The sequence below is a fragment of the Choloepus didactylus genome, chromosome 16, assembly GCF_015220235.1.
Source record: "Choloepus didactylus isolate mChoDid1 chromosome 16, mChoDid1.pri, whole genome shotgun sequence".
Lineage (NCBI taxonomy): Eukaryota > Metazoa > Chordata > Mammalia > Pilosa > Megalonychidae > Choloepus > Choloepus didactylus.
The window spans coordinates 57,543,398-57,570,244 of record NC_051322.1 but is presented as its reverse complement, the minus strand read 5'-3'; the positions used below and the strand labels follow the sequence as shown (position 1 = coordinate 57,570,244).

General features: G+C 35.8%; 1 protein-coding gene across 4 annotated transcripts in view; it reads left to right on the top strand.

Moving 5' to 3' along the window:
• RBBP8 (RB binding protein 8, endonuclease) overlaps positions 1 to 26,847 on the top strand; it is a 151,232-nt gene that overhangs the window by 89,196 nt on the left and 35,189 nt on the right. For all 4 annotated transcript variants that reach the window (XM_037805974.1, XM_037805973.1, XM_037805972.1 and 1 more), the window contains exons 5-6: positions 5,056 to 5,168; positions 24,156 to 24,222. In XM_037805974.1, coding sequence (XP_037661902.1) covers positions 5,056 to 5,168; positions 24,156 to 24,222 — 180 coding nt within the window. The remainder of the gene's footprint in view (positions 1 to 5,055; positions 5,169 to 24,155; positions 24,223 to 26,847) is intronic.

Genomic DNA, 26,847 nt, shown 5'->3' with positions numbered 1-26,847 from the left:
GGGAGTGAATCTTCCTGGCAACGTGGAATCTGACTCCCAGGGAGGAATATAGACCCGGCATCATGGGATGGAGAACATCTTCTTGACCAAAAGGGGGAAATGAACGGAAACGAAATAAGCTTCAGTGACAGAGAGATTCCAAAAGGAGCCAAGAGGTCACTCTGGTGGGCACTCGTACGCACAATATAGATAGTCCTTTTTAGGTTCTAATGAATTGGGGTAGCTGGTGGTGGATACCTGAAACTATCAAACTACAACCCAGAACCCATGAATCTTGAAGACAATTGTATAAAAATGTAGCTTATGAGGGGTGACAATGGGATTGGGAAAGCCATAAGGACCACACTCCACTTTGTCTAGTTTATGGATGGATTGGTAGAAAATTGGGGGAAGGAAACAAACAAACAAAGGCACCCAGTGTTCTTTTTTACTTTAATTGCTCTTTTTCACTTTAATTATTACACTTATTAGTTTTGTTTGTGTGGTAATGAAGGTATCAGGGATTGATTTTGGTGATCAATGCACAACTATGTAATGGTACTGTGAACAATCAAATGTATGATTTGTTTTGTATGACTGCATGGTATGTGAATATATGTCAATAAAATGAACATTTTTTAAAAATTAAGGTATGTACTTTTTTTATATATATAATGCTATTATTGCACACTTAATAGACTACAGTATACTGTAAACATAACTTTTGTATGCACTGGGAAACCAAAAAAATTTTGCCTGACTCACTTAATTGCGATATTTGTTGTGTTGTCGTGGTCTAGAACCAAACCCAAATATCTCCAAGGTATGCTTGTAAAAGAAAAATGATTGATAAGATATATATTTCAGAAAATAATTGTATGGGGCATGTCTATTCTAAAAGATGGTGAGATATTTTTCCTTAATATAAAATAATCGTGAATGTCAGTGGGCCTTGAAGGACTTGGAAAAAATGGGCCTGAAAATTCTGTAATTAATAATTGCAGAATGTTGAAGTTTGGATCAGAAATAATTTTCCCTCAGATTTCTAAGTCATTTATCTTCTAACTTCTAGTGTTGCTGGTGAAATCCCTCGCTATTTTGATTTCTGATACTTTCTATGAGAACTGTTTTTCATTTGTTTTTATTTGTGCTGGAGACGAGTTTTCCAAGTCCTTCGAGTATTGGACTGTTTTTTTTTTAATTATTTCCTTGTTTTCTTTTATTTTTTTTTCCCAGCTCTTTCTTTCTGGAACATCTGTTACTGATAAAATGAACCTTCTGGGATAATCTTCTAGTTTTCTTATCTTTTCTATTTTCTGTCTTTGCATTTCTTATACTACCTTTGGGGAGATTTTCTCAACTTTTTTCTCATCTTAATAGAGTTTTTTTTCCCTGCTGTTATATTTTTAATTTGCAAGATCTATCCTTTATTCTCATAATATTTTCTCTTTATGACATCCTGTTCTCATTTCATAGTTCCAATATCTTTTCTTAACTCTCTGAGATTATTCTTTATAATTTGCTGTTGGTGTTATTGATGATTCCTTTTCTTCTCCCTGCATAGCTTATGTTTTGCTCAAATTCCTTTTAAAAAAAATGTCCTGTTCGCTTTGGTCTCTGTTTACTTGATAAGCTTTTCTCAGATCTCTGTTTATCCTTGGTTATCTGTTTATATTTAAGAGAGAGGAATATAAAGTTGATTGGAAGTTGTGAGTATGTGGGTAGCTCTTGTGGATTACAAGCTTCACTTACAGTGAAGTGACTTGGCTGGTCTAGTTCATTGATGTTTCCGCAATGTCAGATCTTGAGGTCTTTTTTGTTAAGCTGCTCATGTTTCCTAGAGAAGACTCCCTTCTTCTATTCCTGGATTTGTAATCGGGCTGTCTTCCGGGGTTCTAGGAGCCAAGTGGATGACGGGAGACTAGGCTACTGTCTGAGCATTTGGTGTGCGTATACATTGATTTCTGTATTGTATGCCTACCCTTCACTGTACATGTTGTATCCCAAACCATATATACTCTGTTTTAGACTTTCTGGAAATTAAACCTCCAGTCTTCTGCTGGATATAGAAGGAGTAATCACTTGACTGCTCAGAATATGGGAGAGAATATGGTGATCCATTGACTCCTGGTACTAATTTTTGAACCTTTGGGAAATTCTGTGGAATAAATTGCATGGGTTTTAGGTCAGCACTATCCAGTAGAATTTTCTATGATAATAGAAATGTTGTTTATCTGCACTGTTCAATATAGTAATGACTAGAAATTCTGACTATTGAGCACTTGAGTGTAACCAAGGAAATCAATTTTTAATTTAATTTTAATGTATTTTAATTTAAATATTATCTTCATGTGGCTGTGACTACCATGTTGAACAGTATTGAACAGTGTGGTTCTAGGTTTTTCCTACCATTGACTTAGGTTTCATGCATTATCAAGTCAGTTTCCATTTGTCCAACAGCTGCCTTGCTTCCCATTTTTTTGTTTCTTCTCCATTCCACTGTTCTTGTGAGTTTGTGTAGCTAAAAAATACATACCTTCACTGTAATTTTAGTCGGATTTTGGAGGAAGCAAAAAGTAGACACAAATATTCAGTTTGTCATCTTTATCTAGAAGTACAATTATTCTTCATACAATATGGTTTCAAGACTCCTGATCACCCTTATACCTATCTTTGGAATGCTCTCCAATAAAGCCATGATGCCCAACTCTGTGTTCCTTCATTTAGAAATTCTAATTCTATTAATGCAATCCATAATCTCTAAGTTTATATCCATATTAGCACTGTTGATAGGAGTTTTACTTTCATATAAAAATCTCTAAGTCCTTTAAAAATTTGTTACACAGTTGTTTTCATGTTTTATTTCCTTAACTTATTTTAAAATTCATTGCATGTACTATCATGCTGTGAAATCCATAGATACCTAAATACATGCTATCTTATTGTCTTAAGTTATTGAGTTGAAATTATGTACCTTAGAACATATTTCCAGAATTCCTAATGTGGAATGTGTGTCTCTTTTTTAACCATGTTTTTTTTCTGATTATATAAATAACAAAATTGCAGAAAATTTCAAAAATATAGAAAAACATAAAGAAAATTTCCTCTAATATGTTACCTAAGAGAAAATAATTATTGTTATTTACTTAAACATTTTTTATTGTGAAATATAACATATATACAGAAAACTGATTAACTTTCAAAGTACAGTTTAACGAGTAGTTATAGAGCAAATTTCAAGGTATGGTATGGGTTACAGTTCCACAATTTCAGGTGTTTCCTTCTAGCTGTTCTAATACACTGGAGACTAAAAAAAAAAAAAAATCTATGTAACGGTTCAGTAGTCATAATCCTTTGTTAAATCCTATCTTGTCTGTTGCTACGTCTCCCTGTCATTTGATCACTGTCTCAGTCTCGGGGATATCTGGGCAGTGACCATTCTAACTTGTTCATACTGAAAAGGGGTGTCGACATTATGAGGAGTGGGGGATGCAGCTGGTTGATGTTCTTGAAGAGACTGGTGCCTCTGGGTTTTGGGACTTACCTGCCTTAGGAACTATCTAGACGTTTTAAGTTTCTGAAAAATAAACTTAGGAGTGAAACTTTTATAGAGTCTCAGATAGAGACTTGGGTATTCTTCAGGGTATTCAGGAATTCTGTTGGTTGGGGCTTGGCATACTGTGGCAATTTGCAATATCTAGCTGAAGCTTGCATAAGAGCAATCTCCAGGATAGCCTGTTGACTCTATTTGAAATCTCTTAGCCACTGAAACCTTATTTTGTTGTGTTTCTTTTCCCCCTTTTGGTCAAGACTAAGAAATAATTTTTATTAACGTTTTAGACTAAGCCTTTTCCTTTTTTTCCCTTACATGTGTACAGTATATTCCCCCTTTCCCTTCAGGACTCACAATTATTTGTAAGAACTATTTTATAATCTGATTTTATTTTTTTACCTAATAGTAAATTGTGAATTTTCTAGTTCTACTGACACTGATTTTTTTTTTAATTCTGAAAAGAGCAAAATATGACGTGATTTTTTTTTTTACTTTGTTTTCCTTGACCTCTAGTATTATTCAACTAATGAACACTTACTATATCTCATATGCTATGCTGAGCAGTGCAGGTGCAAAGTTGCCTAAGACTGTGAGTCTCTCTGGTGATGTGGAACATGGATTCCAGAAATGAGCCTGATCCTGGCATTGAGTGGTTGAGAATGCCTTTTTGACCACAAGAGGGAAAACAAAGGCAACAAAATAAGGTTTCAGTGGCTAAGAGATTTCAGATAGAGTCTAGAGGCTGTCCTGGAGGGTACTGCTATGCAGACTTCAGCTAGGCATCCCAAAGGACCACAGTATGATAAGCCCAAGTCAACAGAAGTCCCGAAAACCTTAAAGAAGACCCATGTCCCTATCTGAGACTCTATAAAAGTTTCACTATGTTTTTTCTTCGGAAACTTAAATCCTCCAGAGAGCCCTTATGCCAGCTAAGTCCCAAAACCCAGAGGCAACAGCGTCTTCAAGAAAATCAACCAGTTGCGTCCCCTTTTCCCATAATGTTGACACTCCTTTTCAACATGAAGAAGTTAGAGTGGTCACTGCCTAGACATCCCTAAAGATCAGAAAAGTGATTAAATTAGAGGAAGGAGTAGCAAAAGACAGGATAGAATAATTTGTAGAAATTAAAAAAGAAAAATTAAAAAGGCGCCTAAAACGTAATTCTGCCCTTTGCCACAAGAGATTCATATTTTGGCTATATCAAATTAAAATAAGGTCATTTTCTTCAATAAATAAGTTCCCTTGGATGAAGTTTAAAAATGGTGTGGTTTTTTTATTTTTTTATTTTTTTATTTTTTTACAGAATTTTACTCAAAATTCCAATCTATTAGCAAATATTGTTTGAGCATGAGTTTTAGCATATGTAGGTTTATGTTAAAGGCATAATATATCATTAAATAGTTGATTTTCTCTATATTTGCCAAGTCAGTTCTTTAGATCCTCATAAAGTATAAAAATCTTGGAGTTCAAATACAAGGACGTATCTTTTAGTAGATGAAAAATATTTTGTTTTTGTTTCATAGGTTAAGAGCAGGGCTATGTGATCGCTGTGCAGTAACTGAAGAACATATGCGGAAAAAGCAACAAGAATTTGAAAATATCCGGCAGCAGAACCTTAAACTTATCACAGAGCTTAGTGAGTTTCCTTTCTTCATTTATTAAGCCTTGAAAGCAAAATGTTCTCTTGTTAAAGCCTATTAGTAAACTGGTTAAAATCAAAAGGATTGTTTACATATATTTTTCCTCGTTTAGGTAAAAATTAAATGCTCTTTTTCCCCCTTTTTGTAGGTTTCATTTCATGTTGATTTTAATAGGAAATAAGGGAAGAAAAAGATTATGCAAATACTGTCTACACAGGTCTTAAAGTTGGACTCACCAGCTATAAAACAAAAAGAAATTTCCTTTGAATATGTCTGTATTTACTTCTTTATTTTATGTAAAGTGACCTCCACTTAGTAAAATTAAATACAAATCTGACACTTAAATTTAGTGTTCCACAAAGGTTGTTTTTGGTTTACACATGTACCATTTGAGTATTCTTTTCGTTTATTCTTCTTGCCCATTCGATTAAGGTTTCCTTACATTCTTCCTGGTTTTCTCTTAGTTTTTTTCTCTTGTAACCCTTTGCTTAGCCTTCTCTTTTTCTTTTCTTTTTTTTAAATTTTTTAAATTTTTTAAATTTTTTATATTTTTATTATGAAATATATATACAGAACAGTGATAACTTTCAAAGTGTGATTTAATAAGTAGTCAGAGAGCAAATTTCAAAGAATGTTATGGGTTACAGTTCCACAATTTTAATTATTTCCTTATTGTGAAACAGAACATATATTCAGAAAGGTGATAATGTTCAAAGTATGAATCAATGCATTTTTGATACAGTAATATACTATTTTTAAGAATTAATGGCACATACAGATATTGCATTTGTTCCTTAAAAATCTTGTACTTTTTCAAAGTTTCATGATCAATATATAACTTTTTATATATACATATACTTTTTATTGAGATTGTTCACATACCATACAACTATCCAAAGATCCAAAGTATATAATCAGTTGCCCATGATACCATCATAGAGCTGTGCATCCATCATCACAATTTTTTAAAAGTTTTTAGAACAGTTTCATTACTCCAGAAAAGAAATAAAGACAAAGGAAACTCAAATCCGCCCATACCTCTAACCACTACCCCCCTCCATTATTGATTCATAGTTTTGGTATAGTACATTTGTTACTGTTGATGAAAGAATGTTAAAATACTACCGACCGTAGTATATAGTTTGCAATAGATATATATTTCTTTTCTTATATGCCCCTCTATTACTAACTTCTAGTTATAGTGTCATATATTTGTTCTAATTCGTGAGAGAGATTTGTAATATTTCTATAGTTAATCACGGACCTTGTCCACCACAAGATTCACTGTTTTATAGATTCCCATCTTTTAACCTCCACCTTTCCTTCTGGTGACCTATGTGCCTCTGAGCTTACCCTTTTCACCAGCTTCACACACCTTTCAGCACTGTTAGTTATGCTCACAACATGCTACCATCACCCCTGTCCATTTCCAAACATTTAAGTTTAGCCTAGTTGAACATTCTGCTCATAAGAAGCAACTGCTCCCCATTCTTTAGCCTCATTCTATATTCTGGTAACTTAATATTTCATGTCTATGAGTTTACATATTATAATTAGTTCATATCAGTGAGACCCTGCAATATATGCCTTTATGTGTCTGTCTTATTTCACTCAATATAGTGCCCTCAGGATTTCTTCATCAACCCCTTTCTTTTAAGACGGTTTTGTTCACACACCATACATTCCATCCTAAGTAAACAGTCATTGGTTCCCTGTATAGTCACAGATTTATGTATTTGGCACCATCACCACTATGTATACAAGGACATCTCCATTTCTTCCACAAAGAAGGAAGAAGAGTCAAAGAAAGCAGAGAGAGAAAAGAAAAAGAGAAGAGAAAGAGAGAGAGAAAAAACAACCAAAAAAAACACAAAATGACAGCTAGAAAGCAACAAAAGGAAAGATAGCATTAACCTAAAGTAGAATAAAGAGTCAGACAATATCACCAATGCCAGGAGTCCCATATCCTTCCCCTATTCCCCCCCCATATGCATTTAGCTTTGATATATTGCCTTTTTAATATTAAAGTAAGCATAAGACAATGTTTCTGTTAATTATAGTCTCTAGTTTGCACTGATTGTATTTTCCCCCCAACCCCACCCTATTTTTGACACCTTGCGATGTTGACCTTCATTTGTTCTACCTTATATAAAAACATATTTGTACCTTTTATTACAATCGTTGATCACCCTAGGTTTCCCTGAGTTACAGAGTCCCAGTCTTTATCCTTTGTCTTTTATTCTGGTGTCCTACATGGTCCCAACCTTCCTCTTTCAACCATATTCATGGTCATCTTTGTTCAGTTTACTTACATTGCTGTACTACTATCTCCCAAAATTGTGTTCCAAACCTCTCACTCCTGTCTTTTCCTTTCTGTCTGCACTGCTTCCTCTAGTGTTTCCTGTAGAGCAGGCATCTTGTTCGCAAACTCTGTCATTGTCTGTTTGTCTGAGAATATTTTAAGCTCTCCCTCATATTTGAAGGATAGTTTTGCCGGATATAGGATTCTTGGTTGGTGGTTCTTCTCTTTCGGTGTCTTAAATATATCATCCCACTTCCTTCTTGCCTCCATGGTTTCTGTTGAGAAATCTGCACGTAGAATTATCAAGCTTACTTTGTATGTGATGGATTGCATTTCTCTTGCTGCTTTCAGGATTGTCTCTTTATCTTTGACTTTTGATAATCTGATTATTAAGTGTCTTGGCATAGGCCTATTCAGATTTATTCTGTTTGGGGTATGCTGGGCTTCTTGGATCCGTAACTTTATGTCTTTCATAAAAGATGGGAAATTTTCATTGATTATTTCCTCTATTATAGCTTCTGCCCCCTTTCCCTTCTCTTCTCCTTCTGGTATACCAATGACACGTACATTCTGCTTTTTGTTTTGTCCTTAAGTTCCTGGAGACGTTGCTCGTATTTTCCCATTCTTTTCTCTATCTGTTCTTTTGTGTGTAGGCTTTCAGGTGCCTTGTTCTCCAGTTCCTGAGTGTTTTCTTCTGCCTCTTGAGATCTGCTGTTGTATGTTTCCATTGTGTCTTTCATCTCTTGTGTTGTGCCTTTCATTTCCATAGATTCTGCCAGTTGGTTTTTCAAACTTTCTATTTCTACCTTATGTACGCCCAGTGTTTTCATTATATGGTTCATCTTTTTTGCCATGTCTTCCCTAAACTTTTTGAATTGACAGTATTAGTTGTTTAAATTCCTATATCTCAGTGGAAGCATAAGTTTGTTCCTTTGACTGGGCCATAACTTCGTTTCTCTTATTGTAGGTTGTAGTTTTCTGTTGTCTAGGCAGCTGGTTTCTTTGGTTACCCCAATCAGGTTTTCCCAGACCAAAACAGACTTGGGTCCCAGAAGGAAGAACTATTCAGTATCCAGTTTCCCTAAGAGTGTGTCTTAGAAAATTGGTACACCCTGTGAGGCCTTGGGTCACTGTGCTTTTCTGCCCAGCAGGTGGCACTGTCAGCCTGTAACTCTAGACTGGTGTAAGGAGGTGTGGCCCGTGGCTGTTTTCCCCCAGGCTCTGGGGTGTGGTTCTGAATGGAAGGCAAGTAGTAGAGCTAGGCCCCACCCCTTTTCTCTTAGGGAAGATAGACCCCCTAGGGAGATGTTATTAGCATTTCAATGGTCTCTCTCTGCCTGTGCTATCTCCACCCTTGTCTGGGTCAGAGCACTGGGAACTGAAAATGGCTGAGGCTTTCTCCACTAAGCCGAAACAGGAACAGAAAGCCCCCTTCAGGGCCAGTCTGCGGCCACCCTCCAGCAGTCCAAGGTCAGTCTTCAGCCAAAGCCTCTGTCTGCTTGTTGGGGATTCATAGCTTGTATTGCTCAGTCCACACTTAGAGCAGTCCACGCTTGTTAATTAAAACCCTAGTTGGAGCTCAGCTGAGCTATATTTGCTTACTCGAGAGAGCTGCTCTCAAGCTCCAAGAGGCTTTGCAGCTCAGGCTGTGGTGGGAGGGGGCTCCTGGCTTGGATCCTCTGTTTTTACTTACAGATTTTATTCTGCGATCTCAGGCACTCCTCCCAATTCAGGTTGGTGTATGATGAGTCAATGGTCACGTTTGTCGCCCCGCAGTTATTCTGGATTATTTCCTAGTTGCTCCTGGTTGGTTATTAGTTGTTCTAAGGGGACTAACTAACTTCCACTCCTCTCTATGCCGCCATCTTAGATCTCCTAGCCTTCTCTTTTAATTCTTTATCCCTCTTGGTGACTTTTACCAGGATTCCTCATAAGCAACTCAAAATCAACATGTCTAAAACCTAATTATCTTATTTTCCAAACTAATTCCATCCTCTCACTTTCTTTTTTCTGTTAATTATATCATTGTCAACTGGTTTCTCAGGCAAGACTGTGAATTACTATTACAACTATATAATACATAATTATATTATTTTTAAACTGGTTTAAAAAAATATAGTTTTATTCAGCTCCCAGAGGAAACTACTGTTAACAGTCTGATCTTTGTCCTTCCATGTTTGTCTTTCTGTTTGTATCTCTCCCTCCTTCTCTTTTAAATTTTAATGGAATCATACCATACTTCTTGTTCCAAAACTTGCTTTTTCACTTTAGATTGTGTCTTGGGAGTATTTACATGTTAATATATTTAGGTCTGTAGCTTCTATGGTATGTATGTGGATGTGTGCATATTTTTATTTAGGAATAAAAGTTGATTATCAATGAGTAGAAAATTATTACATCCCAGTAAATATAGTTGGGTTTTGCAATCATAACATTAGTACTAGAAATAATCTGTTGTAATGCCTACATATCTAATAGATAACCAGCGCCTTTTACTGTCTGAAAAATAACAAAAACTCAAAACAAAAAAAAGGTTTGTCTAGGTATTAAGGTATTGGACAGAATTCTTTTTAAAGGCTACATTGTATTCCTTTAGTGTAGCCATCATTTATTTAACTATTCTCATTTTCATGGACAGCTCAATTTTTTGTGAGTGTTTGAGAATGTCCATTTCCCTATATCCCCTTCAGCTCTGGGAAAAAAATGTAATAATTGATAATGTCCAATCTGGTGGATAAAAATACCTTTTTTGAATTTGCATTCTACTCATTACTATTCAGATTAAGTATGTTTTCACATTAACTTCAGTTTGTATTTCTTTGAGTGAATAGCTTTTATTCTTTGCCCAATTTTCACTTGCCCTATTTAGTCTTTGTGTTTTTTTAAGACTCTTTGTGTGTTAGGGAAGGATTATTAATCCTTATTTATATATACTCTGCAGATTTTTTCTTCTTTGCTGTCTATTATCTGTTAATTTTCTTTTAGGACTTCTCTTGACAGAGATTTTGTGTAATTTTTTGTCATCTTTAGCAAGGCCTTCTCTATTCCAAGAATATAGAAACATTTTCCAATTTTTGTACAGTACACACATGCATACACACTTTAATATGTTAATGTAGTGAATTCTGATAGATTGTCTAGTACTTAACTGTGTTTCATTTCTAGACAGAAATAGGTTTGATACATTGGTATTTTAAGTTATATTGATAGTTTCCTAGTTTTTCTACTCTCGAGGTGTTTTTCATCTTTATGCTCCTGAATTTTAAATATCATTTGAACAATCAGTCTTTGAATATATATGAGAATATATCTGTGGTATCATCTTGGCTTGATATTGATTTTAGGATTAGATCTTTGACTATCTTTAAAAATTTTTTGTTGGTTATTGTTCTCAGTTTTTTATTTCTTCTTGAGTTGATGGGGAAGTAGAAATTTTCTATTTCATTTAGATTTGCTAACTTTGTAGTATGAAGTTTTTTATATTCTTATTTTTTAAGAACTCCATATGGATAGTTAGTTCCATTTTACTTTTCTAATGTTTATTTGCCCTTATTTACCTTGATTAGACATGCCAAGAGTCATTGTTCTAGGCCTTTTCAGTGGACAGAAGTAGGAAATATATAGACTGAAAGATAGATAAAATACCTCATGAGTTCATGGTGAAAATCCAAATTCAAAATTACACAACTTTTATTAATCTCTTTTCTATTACATTTATATTTCCTTTCTTCTCCACTGAAATCCTGGTTCTCAAGGATGCAGTGATGCTAGAATTAAAATTTTCTATGGTTACTCATTTTATGTTTTATCTCTTATTATGAACACAGTAGTTTCAGCGTAGTACCCATAAAACACCTACTGAAAAGTTCAGGAAAACTAATTTCCCATAAAAATGAGCAACAGAAAAGTTACAAAGGTCAAATCCCATACGATGTTATTGGAATAAAATATGGAGGGCTTCTGTTTTGAAATTTTGGTGATTCTTTCTAGTTGCTCTGTTTTTAATGAGGATTTGGAGAGACTGTAAAACTATGTTGTCACTGCTGCCATTTTCCCAGAATCCTCCATTTTTTATATGGTACTGTTTTTTCCTGTCCTGACATTTCTCTCTGTTTTATTCTTGTTTTCCCAGTTAATGAAGCTGGAGGATGTTTGTGTTCTTATTCAATTTCTATTTGATCCTTTTCTGTCTTTTTTTAACCTTTTTTTTTTCCTGTTTGTCAGCCTTAAATTTTACAATACATTCTTAAAGTATAAAGTTCATATCTTAACACTCTTCTGAATAATACAGTCTTTAAAACAATTTAACTCTGATCATCTCCGTTTTACTTACATGCTGTTTTTGTACAGTATTTCATTTCTGCATTTTAACCATACAAATAGATACTTTTTTGAAAAATGATTTTATTCAGAAAATTTTAAAAAAATATTTACTTACATGTTTGCTGGTTTCTTTGCTCATTATGCCTTTGCTTCATACTTTCCTTCTGGGATTATTTTCCTTTCTGAGGTACATATTTTAAAAGTTCCTTTAAAGGGGATTGTTGAGTCTAAACTCGCTGAGGTTTTATCTGAAAATGTTTTTTCTTCACCCTTACTCTTGTAAGGTTATTTTACTAGGCAACAAGTCTTTCTCTGCTGATATTAATATGTTTTCCTTAGTTTTTAGTGGTTATAGTTTTAGCACATTTTGGATGAGGTTTTTTATTTTTATTTTTTTATACTGCTTAGTATACATTTTGTTATCTCTAGAATCACATCTCTAATCATATCTGGAAAACTGTCAGCTATCAGGCCTTCAAATATTGTATCTTCTCCACACTCTCTATTTTATTCTGAGATTCTGATGACACCTCCTTGTACTATCCTTTATATCTCTCTTAACATCTTTTCCATATTTTTCATTCTCTTGTTTCTTTCTACTCCATTCTTTAATTTCTTCAGAACTCTTGTCCAGTGTACTAATTATTTCTTCAATAGTTCTATTATGCTGAATTATTTTATTTCAGTAATCACAGTTTTCATTTCTAAAAATTCATTTTGTTTTCTTTTCAAGCCTATCTGGTCTTTTCCCTAAGAAATTTTTTAAAAATACAGAAATGTAGGGAGAATAGTAAAGAACCTCCATACACTTATCACATAGATTTAACAGTTGTTCATATTTTGCTATATTGCTTCATCTCTCTTTTTTTTTTTTAACTGCTTTATAAGTACCCCTTATTTTACCCATTCAGGAATTTCTGGACTTTACTGTCTGGTATTGGGATATGAAGTTCTGCTAAGAAAATTCATTTTTTTTTTCCCTTAAGGCCTTTTGTCTTTGTTGGATTTTACCATCAATCTGAACCTATTTTTTTTTTGTTAATGCAATTTTATTGAAATATATTCACATACCATACAATCATCCAAAGTGTACAGTTGTTCACAGTATCATCATATAGTTGTGCATTCATTACCACAATAAATTTTTGAATATCTTCATTACTCCAAAAAATAAAAATAAGAATAGAAATAAAAGTAAAAAAGAACACCCAAAACATCCCATACCCCTTCACAGCCCCCCCCTCCCCATTATTCATTTACTTTTTGTCCCATTTTTCTATTCATTTGTCCATACACTGGGTAAAGGGAATGTGAGCCATAAGGTTTTCACAATCATACAGTCACACCATGTAAGCCATATAGTTATACAGTCATCTTCAAGAAACAAGGATACTGGATTGCAGTTCAACAGTTTCAGATACTTCCTTCTAGCTATTCTAATAAACTAAAAGCTAAAATGGGATATCTATATAATGCATGACTTACTTCCAGAATGACCCCTCAACTCCATTTGAAATCTCTCAGCCACTGAAGCTCTATTTTCTTTTCATTTCTCGTCCCCCTTTTGGTCCAGAAGGCTTCCTCAACCTTACAATGCCAGGTCCAGGCTCATCCCCGGGAGTCATGTCCCATGTTGCCAGGGAGATTTACAGCCTTGGGAGTCATGTCCCGTGTAGGGGGAAGGGCACCAAGTTTACCTGCCGAGTTGGCCTAGAGAAAGAGGCCACATCTGAGCAACAAAAGAGGTTCTCTGGGGGTGACTCTTAGGCACAATTATAAGTAGGCTTAAGCTCTCCTTTGCAGTAACAAGCGTCATAAGGGCAAGCCCCAAGATCAAGGGCTCGGCCTACTAAACTGGTAGACCCCAATACTTGCGAGACTATCAGGAATTCCCCAGGTGGGGAAGTTCAATAATTCTACATTTTTCCCCAGTGCCTCAAGGGGGCTTTGCTAATACTTTTTATTCTCTGCCCAAATTACTCTGGGATGAATCAGGGCTTCATGCTAACCTGTACAAATCAACCAGATCTCACTCCCTATTCAAAGCCCAAATTACTCTGGGATGTATCAGGGCTTCATGCTAACCTGTACAAATCAACCAGATCTCACTCCCTATTCAAAGTGCCATGTAAATATGGTGTTTGCTACAGAAAATATAGATTTTGCACCAAATAAACATCTCTTCCTTTGGTCCCATATAGAAGCTGAAGTTTTAAAACACAGTTAATATCATCTGATCTACTCCAGTTTCAACCAAGTCCATTTCATTCATACCTCCATTTGAAGTCTGAGGTTCTTTTCAGCCTCTTTAACAGTTGCTTTATTGGGGCAGTGCCAACACTGACAGCTACAGAACTCTGGCTCCAAGTCCCAGGTTCCACACAAACATCTGAAGCCCCAGGGACTGATCAGGTCACACACAAACAGCTCAGTATCTCAGAATTTAGAAATAACTGTTACAACTCCTAAATACGTTTGACTTATGTAAGAGCTTACAATTTACGAACCTTTATTAAGCCTTCTCCTGATAACAAGTGCTCCTAGAGATTCAATTCTCAGAGTTTGCACATTATTGTTAGTCCATATTAGTGAGGCATTATAATGTCTGTCTTTTCATTTGTGGCTTATTTCACTCAGCCTGCTGTCCTTAAGCTTCATTCACCTAGTTACATACCTCACAACTACATTCCTTCTTGCCACTCAGTATTCCATTGTATGTATACACCACAGTTCACCATTCAGTTTATCAGTCGATGTACCCTTAGGCCACCTCCATCCATTGCAAATCATGAACACTGCTGCCACAAACACCAGTGTGCAAATTTTCACTTGTGTCCCTGCTCTCAGTTCCTCCTAGTATACAATCAATAACACGGTTGCAGGATCATATGGCAACCCCACACTTAGCTTCCTGTGGAGCCACCACACTGCCCTCCATATGGGCTGCACCATTCTACTTCCCCACCAAAAGTGAATGGGGGTTAGGGATCCAAGATGTCAGATTAGGAGAGACAGAGCAAAATTCTCCTCTGTGAAAAATACTAGATGAAAGATAGAAAGTGCTCCAGAATAAGTGGTTTCATGGTTCCACTAGCTGGGCAAGGTCTTCTACATCCACAGTAACTGTGCACTTGGAGAAACTGAGAGACTGTGTTTGGAAACGTGTGTGTGTGAGTCTGTTGGGGAAATGGCAGCTGAGCTATGCCGCAGTGGGGAGAAATCTAGGGACAGTGTTTGGAGGCGGGTTAGTTTAAAACCCCAGAAAGTGGCTGTAGAGCCAGCAGCAAGAACCGCAGTCAAGCTCAGTGGGGAGTGCCTTTCACGCCCTGGGCACCTGCCCCAGTATCTGGCATGGGTGTTGCCCTTCACACACCCACAGCTAACAACCCCTGAGCCAGGAATGGGCCACTGCAGCAGGTGGAGTACCGTGGAAGTGGAAAGTTTCCACAACCCAAACAGCCATCTTTTCAACAGGCTGGGAGACACCACTTCGCAGCATCAAAGCAAAGAGCTTCCCTTAGAGATTCTGCTCACCTGTGATGGCAAGCAGTCCTCCTCTGTGGAAGCCTGCAGAGTACACAGTCTAGAGGCAGGGGTCCCACACGGAAGTTCCAAGAGCCCTTCACCAATCCCATGGACTTGTGGGCCTATGGCAAAGAGGGACTGTAGGGAATCTGACCTGAAAGGTTAGATACCTGCTACAGCTCCAGGGTATTCCAGCTGCAGCCCTGGAAATGGCTGGGAGTAATGGCTTTTAAAACCATCTTCCCTGCCTAACTGCCCAAGGCACTCCCCCCGCCATCAGGGCCGGCAGTCCCAACTGCACACAGAAAATTGGTGCACTGATTGGAACTCCACAAGGTTAGGAGACCCACTCGCTGCATAGATGAAGTTGAGGAAAACTGGCTTGAGGGTAATAGGTGGCTCGGGTGCACCATATGCTGTTAGGTCATGGAAAGTGCACTCCACCAAGCTGTAGCTATGTCAAATTAAAGACAGTTGTTCAAATAAGCTTGCATATCCTAAAAGAACCCTATAAAGATAAGCAAATGCCAAGAGGCCAAAAACAACAGAAAAATTTTAAAGCATATGAAGAAACCAGAAGATATGAATAATCCAAACGCCCAAATCAGAAAACCAGAGGAGACATAGAATGTGGAGCAATTAATCAAAGACATACTCACAAACACCAGTATCATGGCTCAGGATATAAAGGACTTCAAGAAGACCCTAGAAGAGCATAAAGAAGAATTTGCAAGAGTAAATAAAAAAAAGTAGAGGAGCTTATGGAAATAAAAGAAACTGTTGATCATATTAAAAAGATTCTGGAAACACATAGCGGCAGATTAGATGAGGTCAAAGAACAAGTAAGCAATCTTGAAGAAACTGGTTTGAAGAGAGAAAGCACAAAAGAATGGAGAAAAACGTCGAAAAATTTGAAATGGATCTCAGGGATATGATGGACAACATGAAGTGCACAAACATAAGAATCATTGGTGTGCCAGAAGGGGAAGAGAAGGGTAAGGGTCTAGGAAGAGTACTGAAAGATGGTTGGGGAAAACTTCCCAACCCTTCTAAATGACATAAAAAGGAAAATCAGAGATTTTCCAAATAAACCCACTCCAAGACATATTCTGATCAGATTCTCAGATGCTGAAGAGAAAGAGCAAATTCTGAAAGCAGCAAGAGAGAAGCAGTTCACCACATCGAAGGGAAACAACTCAGACTAAATAGTGACTACTCAGCGGCCACCACGGAGGTGAGAAAGTAGTGGTATGAAATATTTAAAATTCTGAAAGAGAAAAATTGGCAACCAAGAATTCTTTATCTAGCAAAGCTCTGCTTTAAATTTGAGGGGAGCTTAAAATCTTCACAAACAAATGCTGAGAGAATTTGCTAACAAGAGACCTGCCCTACAAGAAATACTAAACGGAGCCCTACTTGCAGAGAAAAAAAAGAAGGGAGAGAGAGGTCTGGAGAAAGGCTCAGAACTAAAGAGTTTTAGTACAGATATATTAAAGAAAATAAATATATCTGACAAATAAAAACCAAAGGATATGATGGCTGATTCAAGAACTGCCTTCACAGTAATAACATTGAATGTGAACTGATTAAATTTCCCAATTAAAAGATATAGATTGGCAGAATGAATTTTAAAATATGAACCATCAATATGTTTCATACAAGAGACTCATCTTAAACCAGAGAGACAAATTGAAAGTGAAAGGATGGAAAAAAAATATTCCATGCAAGCTTCAGCCAAAAGAAAGCAGAAGTAGCAATATTAAACTCAGATAAAACACACTTTAAATGCAAGGATGTCATAAGAGACGAAGAAGGTCATTATATACTAATAAAAGGGATAATTCAACAAGAGAAATAACAATCATAAATGTCTATGCACCCAATCAAGGTACACGAGAGTAATGACACGAACATTGGCAGAACTGACGGAAGCAATAGGTGTTTCCACAATAATTGTGGGAGAATTCAATACATCAGTCTCTCCTTTAGATAGACCAACCAGACAGAAGACCAATAAGGAAATTGAAAACCTAAACAATGTGATACATGCATTTGACTTAACAGACATGTATAGAACAGTACATCCGAATCACCAGGATACACATTTTCTTTAGTGCTCATGGAACTTTCTGCAGAACAGATCATAAGCTGGGCCATAAAATAAGCCTCAATAAATTTAAAAAGTTTGAAATTATTCAAAGCACATTCTCTGATCACAGTGGAATACAATTGGAAGTCAATAACTGTCAAAGATTTAGAACATTCATAAATATCTGGAGGTTAAACAACACACTCCTAAACAATCAGTGGGTTAAAGGGTTAAAGAAGAAATAGCAAGAGAAATTGCTAAGTATCTAGAGATGAATAAAAACGAGAGCACAACATATCAAAACTTGTGGGATGCAGCGAAGGCCTATTAAGGGGAAAATTTTTAGCTCTCAACGCATATATCAAAAAGGAAGAAAGCTAAAGTCAAAGAACTAATGAAACAACTGAAGAAGCTAGAAAATGAACAGCAAACTAATCCTAAACCACATAGAAGAAAAGAAATAAGGATTAAAGCAGAAATAAATGAGGGAACAAAAAAACAATAGAGAGAAATAAAACCAAAGGTTGGTTCTTTGAGAAGACCAACAAGATTGACAAGCCCCTAGCTAGACTGATAAAATCAAAAAAAGAGAAGACCCAAATAAACAAAATAATAAATGAGAGAAGCGACATTACTATGGATCCCAAAGAAATTTTAAAAATTATGAGAATACTATGAAAACTGTACTTCAACAAAACAAGATAATGTACAGGAGATGGCAATTTCTTGGTAACGCATGAATAACCTAGACTGCCGAGAGAAGTAATAGAAGACCTCAACAAACCAATCACAAGTAAAGAGATCCAATGAGACATCAAAACGCTTCCCACAAATAAATGCCCAGGGCCAGAACTCTTACCAAACTTTCCGAAGAGAACTGACACCTATCTTACTTAAACTCTTTAAAAAAAATTGAAGAAAATGGGACACTATCTAACTTCCTTTATGAAGCTAACATCACTCTAATATCAAAACCAAGTGTGCTGATTTGTATGTTACGTCCCCCAGAGAAAACCATGTTCCTTGATGCAGTCTTTTGAAGAGGAGCTGCAGCTGAGAGAGGACAAAACACCCGAAGAGCTACGTTTTGGAGAACATTTTGAAACACAACCTGGGAGCAAGCAGATGCCAGCCTTGTGCCTTCCCAGCTAACAGAGGCTTTCTAGATGCCAATGGCCTTTCTCCAGTGAAGGTACCCTACTTTTGATGCCTTACCTTGGACACTTTATGGCCTTATAATTAACTCCCTTTCTAAAAGCCAGTCCATTTTCTGGTGTTTTGCAAATGGCAACATTAGCAAACAGGAACACCGGGTAAAGATGCTTCAAGAAGGGAAAACTACAGGCCAATCTTCCTCATGAATATAGATGCAAAAATTCTCAACAAAATACTTGTAAATTGAATCTAAGACGTATTTAAAAAATCATACACTATGACTGTGTGGGGTTCATTCCAGACATGCAAGGATGGTTCAGCATAAAAAAATCAATCAATGTAGTACAACGCATTAACAAATCAAAAGGGAAAATCAAATCATCATCTCAATAGATGCTGAAAAAGCATGTGACAAAATCCAGCATCCTTTTTTGATAAAAACACTTCAAAAGGTAGGAATTGAAAGAAACTTCCTTAATATGATAAAGGGCATATATGAAAAACCCACAGCCAGCATAGTACTGAATGGCGAGAGACTGAAAGCCTTCCCTCTAAGACAGGAATAAGACAAGGATGCCTGCTGTCACCACTGTTATTCAACATTGTGCTGGAAGTGCTAGCCAGAGCAATCTGGCAAGACAAAGAAATAAGTCATCCAAATTGGAAAGGAAGAAGTGAAGCTGTCATTATTTACAAATGACATGATCTTATATTTGGAAAACCCTGAGAAATCAACGACATAGCTACTTGAGCTAATAAGCAAATTTAGCAAAGTAGCAAGATGCAAGATTAATGCATGTAAGTCAGTAATGTTCCTGTACACCAGAAATGAACTAACTGAAGAGACACTCAAGAAAAATATTCCATTCTCAATAGCAACTAAAAATATCAAGTACCTAGAAATAAACTTAAACAAGCATGTAAAAGACCTATACATAGAAAGCTACATAATTTTACTGAAAGAAATAGAAGGGGACCTAAAAAGATGGAAAAATATTCTGTGTTCATGGATAGAAAGGCTAAATGTCATTAAGATGTCAATTCTACCTAAACTCATCCACAGATTCAATGCAATTCCTATCAAAATTGCAACGACCTACTTTGCAGACTCGGAAAAGCTAGTTATCAAATTTATTTGGAAGGGAAAGATGCTTTGAATTGCTAAAAACATTCTGAAAAAAGAAAACGAAGTGGGAGGACTTACAGTTCCTGACTTTGAACCTTACTGTAAAGCCAGAGTGGTCAGAACCGCATAGGTATTGGCACAGAGATAAACATATTGATCTATGGAATCAAATTGAGAATTGAGATAGACCCCCAGATCTCTGGTCGACTGATCTTTGATAAGGCCCCCAAAACCACTGAACTGGGACAAAACAGTCTTTTCAACAAATGGGGCTGGAAGAGCTGGATATCCATATATAAAAGAATGAAAGAGGACCCCTACCTCACACCCTACACAAAAATTAACACAAACTGGATTAAAGACCTCAATATAAGAGACAGTACCTTAAAACTCCTAGAAGATAATGTAGGGAAACATCTTCAAGACCTTCTATTAGGAAGTCACATACACCTTATACCCAAAGCACAAGCAACATAAGAAGAAATAGATAATGGAAGCTCCTCCAAATTAAAGCTTCTGTACCTCAAAGGAATTTGTCAAAAAGGTGAAGAGGCAGCCAACGCAAAGGGAAAAAATATTTGAAATCCTTGTATCTGACAAACACTGATATCTTGCATATATAAAGAAATCCTACAATTCAACCACAATAGTACAGACAGCCCAATTATGAAAGGGGCTAAAAGATGTGAGAAGACATTTCACTGAAGAGGAAATACAAATGGCAAAAAAACACATGACAAAATGTTCATCTTCACTAGCTATTAGGGAAATGCAAATTTAAGACCACAATGAGATATCATCTCACACCAATTATAATGACTGCCATTAAACAAACAGGAAACTACAAGTGCTGGAGAGGATGTGGGAATGCATAATGGTACAACCACTTTGAAGACAGTCTGGCGGTTCCTTAGAAAACTAGATATCTAGTTACCCTTTGATCCAGCAATTTCACTTCTTGATATATACCCAGAAGATCTGAAAGCAGTGAAATGAACAGATACTTGCACACCAGTGTTCATAGCAGCATTATTCCCAATTGCCAAGATATAGAAACAATCCAAATGTCCTTCAAGAGATGAGTGGATAAACAAAATGTGTTATATACACACTATGGAATACTATGCGGCAGTAAGAAGGAATGCGGTTGTGAAACATATGACAACATGGATGAACCTTGAAGACATAACACTGAGTGAAATAAGCCAGGCACAAAAAGAGAGATATTGTATGTTACCACTAATGTGAACTCAGTGAAAAATGTAAAATAAATGTTTTATATTGTAGAATGTAGGGGACCTAGCAATAGACAGCGAGTAGTGAACAGGGAATGATAATCTAAGAAGAGCAGATAAGTTATGGACGGTAATCTTAATGTTATTGGAATGCTCAGGAACGAGTATGGTTTGTTAATTTTGGGAGGGTATGGTAGGAATATGTTGGAAGCAGTGTTTTTATTTTAGGTTATTTGTTTTTCTTATTCCTTTGTTTTGGTTTTGTTTGAAATTTTTGTTTGTTTTTTAATTTTTGGATAAAGTTTTTTAAAAAAGTGAATACGTACATCCTTCCCTCCTCATTTTCTCCAGCACTTGTATCCCTCTGTTTATATTTTAAACAGTTTTATTCACATACAATCCATCCTATATAAACAATTAGTGATTCCCAGTATCATCATGTAGTTTTTCATTTATCACCACAATCTTTATGAGGACATTTCCATTTTTTTCCTCAATGAAAGAGGAAGAGGAGGAAAAAAAAAAAGAGGAAAAAAAGAGAAGAAAAAGTAAAATGAAATAGAATGAAAAGGTCATACAACAACAAGGACACCAGGAATCTTATACCACTCCCTTGTATCCCCCTTTGTTCTGGTATACTAATGCTACCCTTTTGCAAGACACCAGAAATGGAATTGCTTTTATAAAGGGGGTTTGTTTGGTTACAAAGTTACAGTCTTATGGCCATAAAATGTCCAAGGTAAGGCATCAACACAGGGTATCTTCACTGGAGGATGGCCAGTGGTGTCCAAAAAACTCTGCTGGGAAGGTACATGGTTGGCATCTGCTCCAGAGTTCTGATTTCAAAATGACTTTCTCCCAGGACATTCCTCTCTAGGCTTTAGTTTCTCTCCAGAATGTCACTTTCAGTTGCTCTGAGTTCCTCTGTCTATGAGTTCCAGTGATCCAATTAACACCCACCCTAAATGGACGGGGTAACACCTCCATGGAAATTATGAAAAGCAAACTTTCACTCACAGTTGATTATGTCACATCTCCTTGGCAACACTCAATCAAAGTATTCCAATCTAATCAGCACCAGTAACGTCTGCCCACACAAGATTGCTTCAAAGAACATGACGTTTTGGGGGACATAATACATCCAAACCGGCATACCGTCTTACAGCCATTTAGCTTTGGTATATTGCCTTTGTTATAATTAATGGAAACATTATAATGTTACTGTTAACTAGAGACTCTAGTTTGCATTGATTGTATTTTTCCCTTATAGCATCCCATTTTCAACACCTTGCAGTGTTGAAGCTAGGTTAAGATACTTTCCCTTGCACCAAGTAGACTGCTTCTTTTTCCCAACATATTTCCTGTTATACAGTTCTTCTTGTTCCAACTCAGCCTGTCATGTCAGTGGGGGGAGGGGTGCCAGCTCTGCAGTTTGGGGAGCTTTACTTACAGTTTTATGCTGCGATATCAGCCATTCCACCCATTTCAGACTGGTGTACAATGTGTGTCCATCGGTCATGGATGTCCCCCAACAGTTGTTCCAGACTGCTTAATTCAGTAGTTGTTCCTGGCTATTTACTAGTTGCTCTAGAGGACTAACTAAATTCCATATCTCCCTATGTCTCTGTCTTGCCCCCTGCCAAACCTATGTATTTTTTAAATCACTCAGGAATTTTTCATTGTTTTGATCTTGTAGTTGGCAACCTTTCTGGCTTTTCAGTATTGCAGTGGACCTATTCTCAGAATTGTTTTGTCATTTTATTTGGTGAAATCTAGAATTAGGAATCTAAGATCATCTTTGACTTTTCTCACACCTACAGAGGATGAGTTTCCACATACTACTGATTCCGTCTCTGTAATACCTCTCCTACCTGTCCTCATTTCTTATTCTACATCTCCTGCACTTGTCCAAACAGTTGTTTCTTTTAATGATGTCCTGACTCATCCTGTTACCAATACTTTTTTCTCACCTCACTGTGTGTAAACTAACAAATCAGTCTTCCCAAAATATGACTGAATACATCATTCATCTATGAAAAATGATACTTGATAATCTTGAAGATAAAGTTCAGATTTCTTGGCCTGGTATTGAAGGCTTTCACCACTGTTATACATAATCTTCCTAACTTTGTTCCACTAATTCTTTACATGAATAGTCTCCTGTCCAAGTCATTTGCCCTGTCTTTGATGAATTCTTTCCTGATGTGCTCAGAAGCCCACAGTAACCTTTTTCTCCTTGAAATTTCCTTTGCTACTTTATTTGTAGCTGTCTAATGACCTTTTTCCCTTTGGATGGAATAAAATAGGTTTATGTAATGTCTTGTCTCCCTCATTAGACTACTCTCTCCTCTAGGTCACTGTCCATATGCTAAGCTTTTTAGATCCTGCACAGAATCTAGTTACCTAATACATTGTGTTGTAGATCCTCAAAATGTTCCATTTACTCAAAGTTAGAAAATATGTTTAGATTTATAAACCACTGACTTAAATTTAATCTTTGGTAGCAGTTAGTTGTATGTATTGTGATTTGAATTTCTTGGATCTACTACTTCTAGAAAAGCACATTTTTGACCAATGACATCATACTAAGCATTGATGATAGTTTTGTGCTGGCAGCAGTGGACATTATAGCCCCACAATGAGTCTCTTCTTTATAAATTAAATGGGAATGAATAGAACTTAGTGGAGCTTGATACAGACAAACAGATACTGCTTTACTGGAAACATTTAAATTACTGATACTATAATTATTCATGAAACAAACAGTATGACTAAGAAAGAAAATTTGATGTAACAAATTTTCTTGTTATGGAAATTACACTGATATTCAGTGTTTTATTGCTTTTATTATTAGATTTATTTCAAGGTATGACTCTTACCAAAATGGTATTTGAAATTTCAAGGACTGAGTAACCAAATGAAATGCTTTCTTTTCCTCAGTAACAATAATTATATTGTTCACCCTTGTACATAAGGTACTCTTTCTTTGTTGCCCACAAGCATTACATAAAATCATCCAGTTAATCATTTACCTGGAACTAGTATAATATGAGATACAGTAATCACTTCCTAGTAACAAATTACTTTTGCACGGTAGCATTAACCCTGACTAATAGTCTGACTTAGAATTAGAAATCCTAATTTTTCCATAATTGTCCTTTCAAAAAAGTCTTTCATCAAAGTTAATGAAACTATATTATCTGCCTTCTTTTTCACATTATATTTAAGTGAATGAAAAGAATACTCTACAGGAAGAAAACAAAAAGCTTTCTGAACAACTGCAGCAGAAAATTGGGTAAGTATTTTTCCCAAATTGGGGCAGAAAATTGAATATTTTCCCCCAGTTTTTCTTTTTTCATGTTACATACTATATTAAACTGTAAATATATATTACAAGTTGCAGATATCATTTTTTAAAAATTATAAAGTACTCTGCTATGAAAAGTACAAAAAAAACTATATTTTTGTTTATGTTTTGGAAACGTATGAATTGTCTGCATCTCTCAGGTCAGTATGTAAGACTATAGAGAAGTATAGAACATTGTAATTTAAAGTGTTTTAATTTTTGTAAAGATTTATTATATATACTAGAGAAATTATTAATAGACTCATATTTCAAATAAACATTTGAGTGTTGTTACTTGCCTTCCAGCCCTGTCACGGAAGCTTATAAAAGTAAACGGAATACGTATTTCCTGTTACACAGTTCTCAGGCCTAGAGAACTTTTTCCTCCCTCTGTTCTTCTTCCCTCTCCCACCATTTCTCTTACAGAATAAAAGTAATAACTTTTATCCTGCCTGCCAGTTACTCTTCTATGTGTTTTATGTTTGTTATTTCTAATCCTATGATTCTGCAAGGTAGCTTTATTATTTTATTATATATTACCCTACTTTACAGGTGGGGAAACCAAAGTTAAGAAAAGTCAAGTAACTTGCCTGTGGTCTCAAAACTGTAGGTAATGAGACTATCACTCAGACCCATAACTTCTGACTTAAAGCCTCTGTTCTTTCCGCTGTGTATCATTGTCTCAAAAAAAAGAATGTTTTTCTGGGTATGGTCTTTCTAATGCAGAGCAGAGACATAGCTATCTCTTAGTTCCCATTTATATAAAGCATATGTAGTATATTTCAAGATATTTATGAAAACAAAGATAAGATACCAAGTGTTAATACAGAATTAGATAGGTGATTGCTTCAAAAGGCAGGGTGTTTAAAGTATATCAGAACTAGATTATGTCATTTGCTTGACAGACATATTAATTCTAGTTTAGAATTTATTTTTAGTGTTCTCAAATGCACAGATTTTTCTTGTTGAAGTTCATTAATATTTTAGAAAAGAAGTAAAGACAAGCTTGACAGACAGTGAAGGCCAATTGTATTGAGGAACTCAGGCCATGTGTGTCTTATTTAGGATATGCCTTAGAGCAATAAAGGAGGTAATTTGTTCTGTCTTTCATTTCTTTCGTGAAATTTAAGATAGTGCTCTCCTCAAAGAAATTTCTTTTTACTTGGCAGTTTAAAAAAAAATAGCAAGAATCATTTGTAAAGGCAACCTAGTTTTCTCTGAGTACCTAAACTACTGTAACTTTATGCTATTAGTGTCTAAAATTGCCCTGAACTTTAGAAAACATTATTTGACTTACATTTCTGTGTAATTCTAACTCACCTGAGCTTATTTTTTTAAATATTCATTTTATTGAGATATATTCACATACCATGTTAGTCATACAAAACAAATTGTACATTTGATTGTTCACAGTACCATTACACAGTTGTACATTCATCACCAAAATCAATCCCTGACACCTTCATTACCACACACACAAAAATAACAAGAATAATAATTAAAGTTTTGAAAAAGAGCAATTAAAGTAAAAAAGAACACTGGGTGCCTTTGTTTGTTTGTTTGTTTCCTTCCCCCATTTTTCATCCATCCATAAACTAGACAAAGGGGAGTGTGGTCCTTATGGCTTTCCTGATCCCATTGTCACCCCTTATAAGCTACATTTTTATATGATCGTCTTCAAGATTCATGAGTTCGGGGTTGTAGTTTGATAGTTTCAGGTATCTACCACCAACCTGAGCTTATTCTGATATCATGAATGCTTTATATTGTGGCACAGTTATTTAGTGACACTACGGTAAGAAATTATTCAGTAAAAATTTGCCATTATAAACTTCAAAGAGAGAAAGATAGAGAGGGAAGGAGGGAGGGAGACTCAACTCTGTCAGTCACAGAAAGCAAATAAATAAGATAGGTGTTGAGGTCGTGACTATCTTTGGTTTGGGAAATGGAAGTGCTGAGTCTATGAAAGAAAGTCAAAGGAGTGTAAATTCTTAAGATTTCGAAGGACTTTAAGATTGATTTCATTCAACCCCTTCTTCTAAATTGAATTCTTCGTATAATTTCTTTAACATTGTTTAAACATCTCTAGTACAAGTTCACTATCTTACAAACCTATTTAATTTTAGCCACCTGATATTAATTAGAAAGTTCTTTCTAAGTTTTAGTAGAAATCACCCTACTTATAAGTTATGTTTGTTAGTGGTTTTTGCCTTCTAAGTCCATCTGGAACAATTCTATCCTTCCACTTGATGACCTTTTATATGTATACATGAAGACAGCTATGATGGCTCTTTTGAGGCTTGTCTTCTTCTAGAATAATTATCCTGTGGTCCATTAACTGTTTGGCATTTGGCATTACTTGGAGAATCTTCAGAGTACCATTTCTCTTTTTTTTTTTTCCTCAGTGCTAAGGTCTTAATGCATTAAATTGAAGTATGGATTCTTAAAAAGTTTTTTTTTTAACCAAGTTTTACACACATTCGTACCCTCAACTCCTTTGCCAAAATATAATAAAAAACTTTGATTTATAATCGGTCTGTTCTCTGCAGTCCAGACATATCTACACATTGTCTT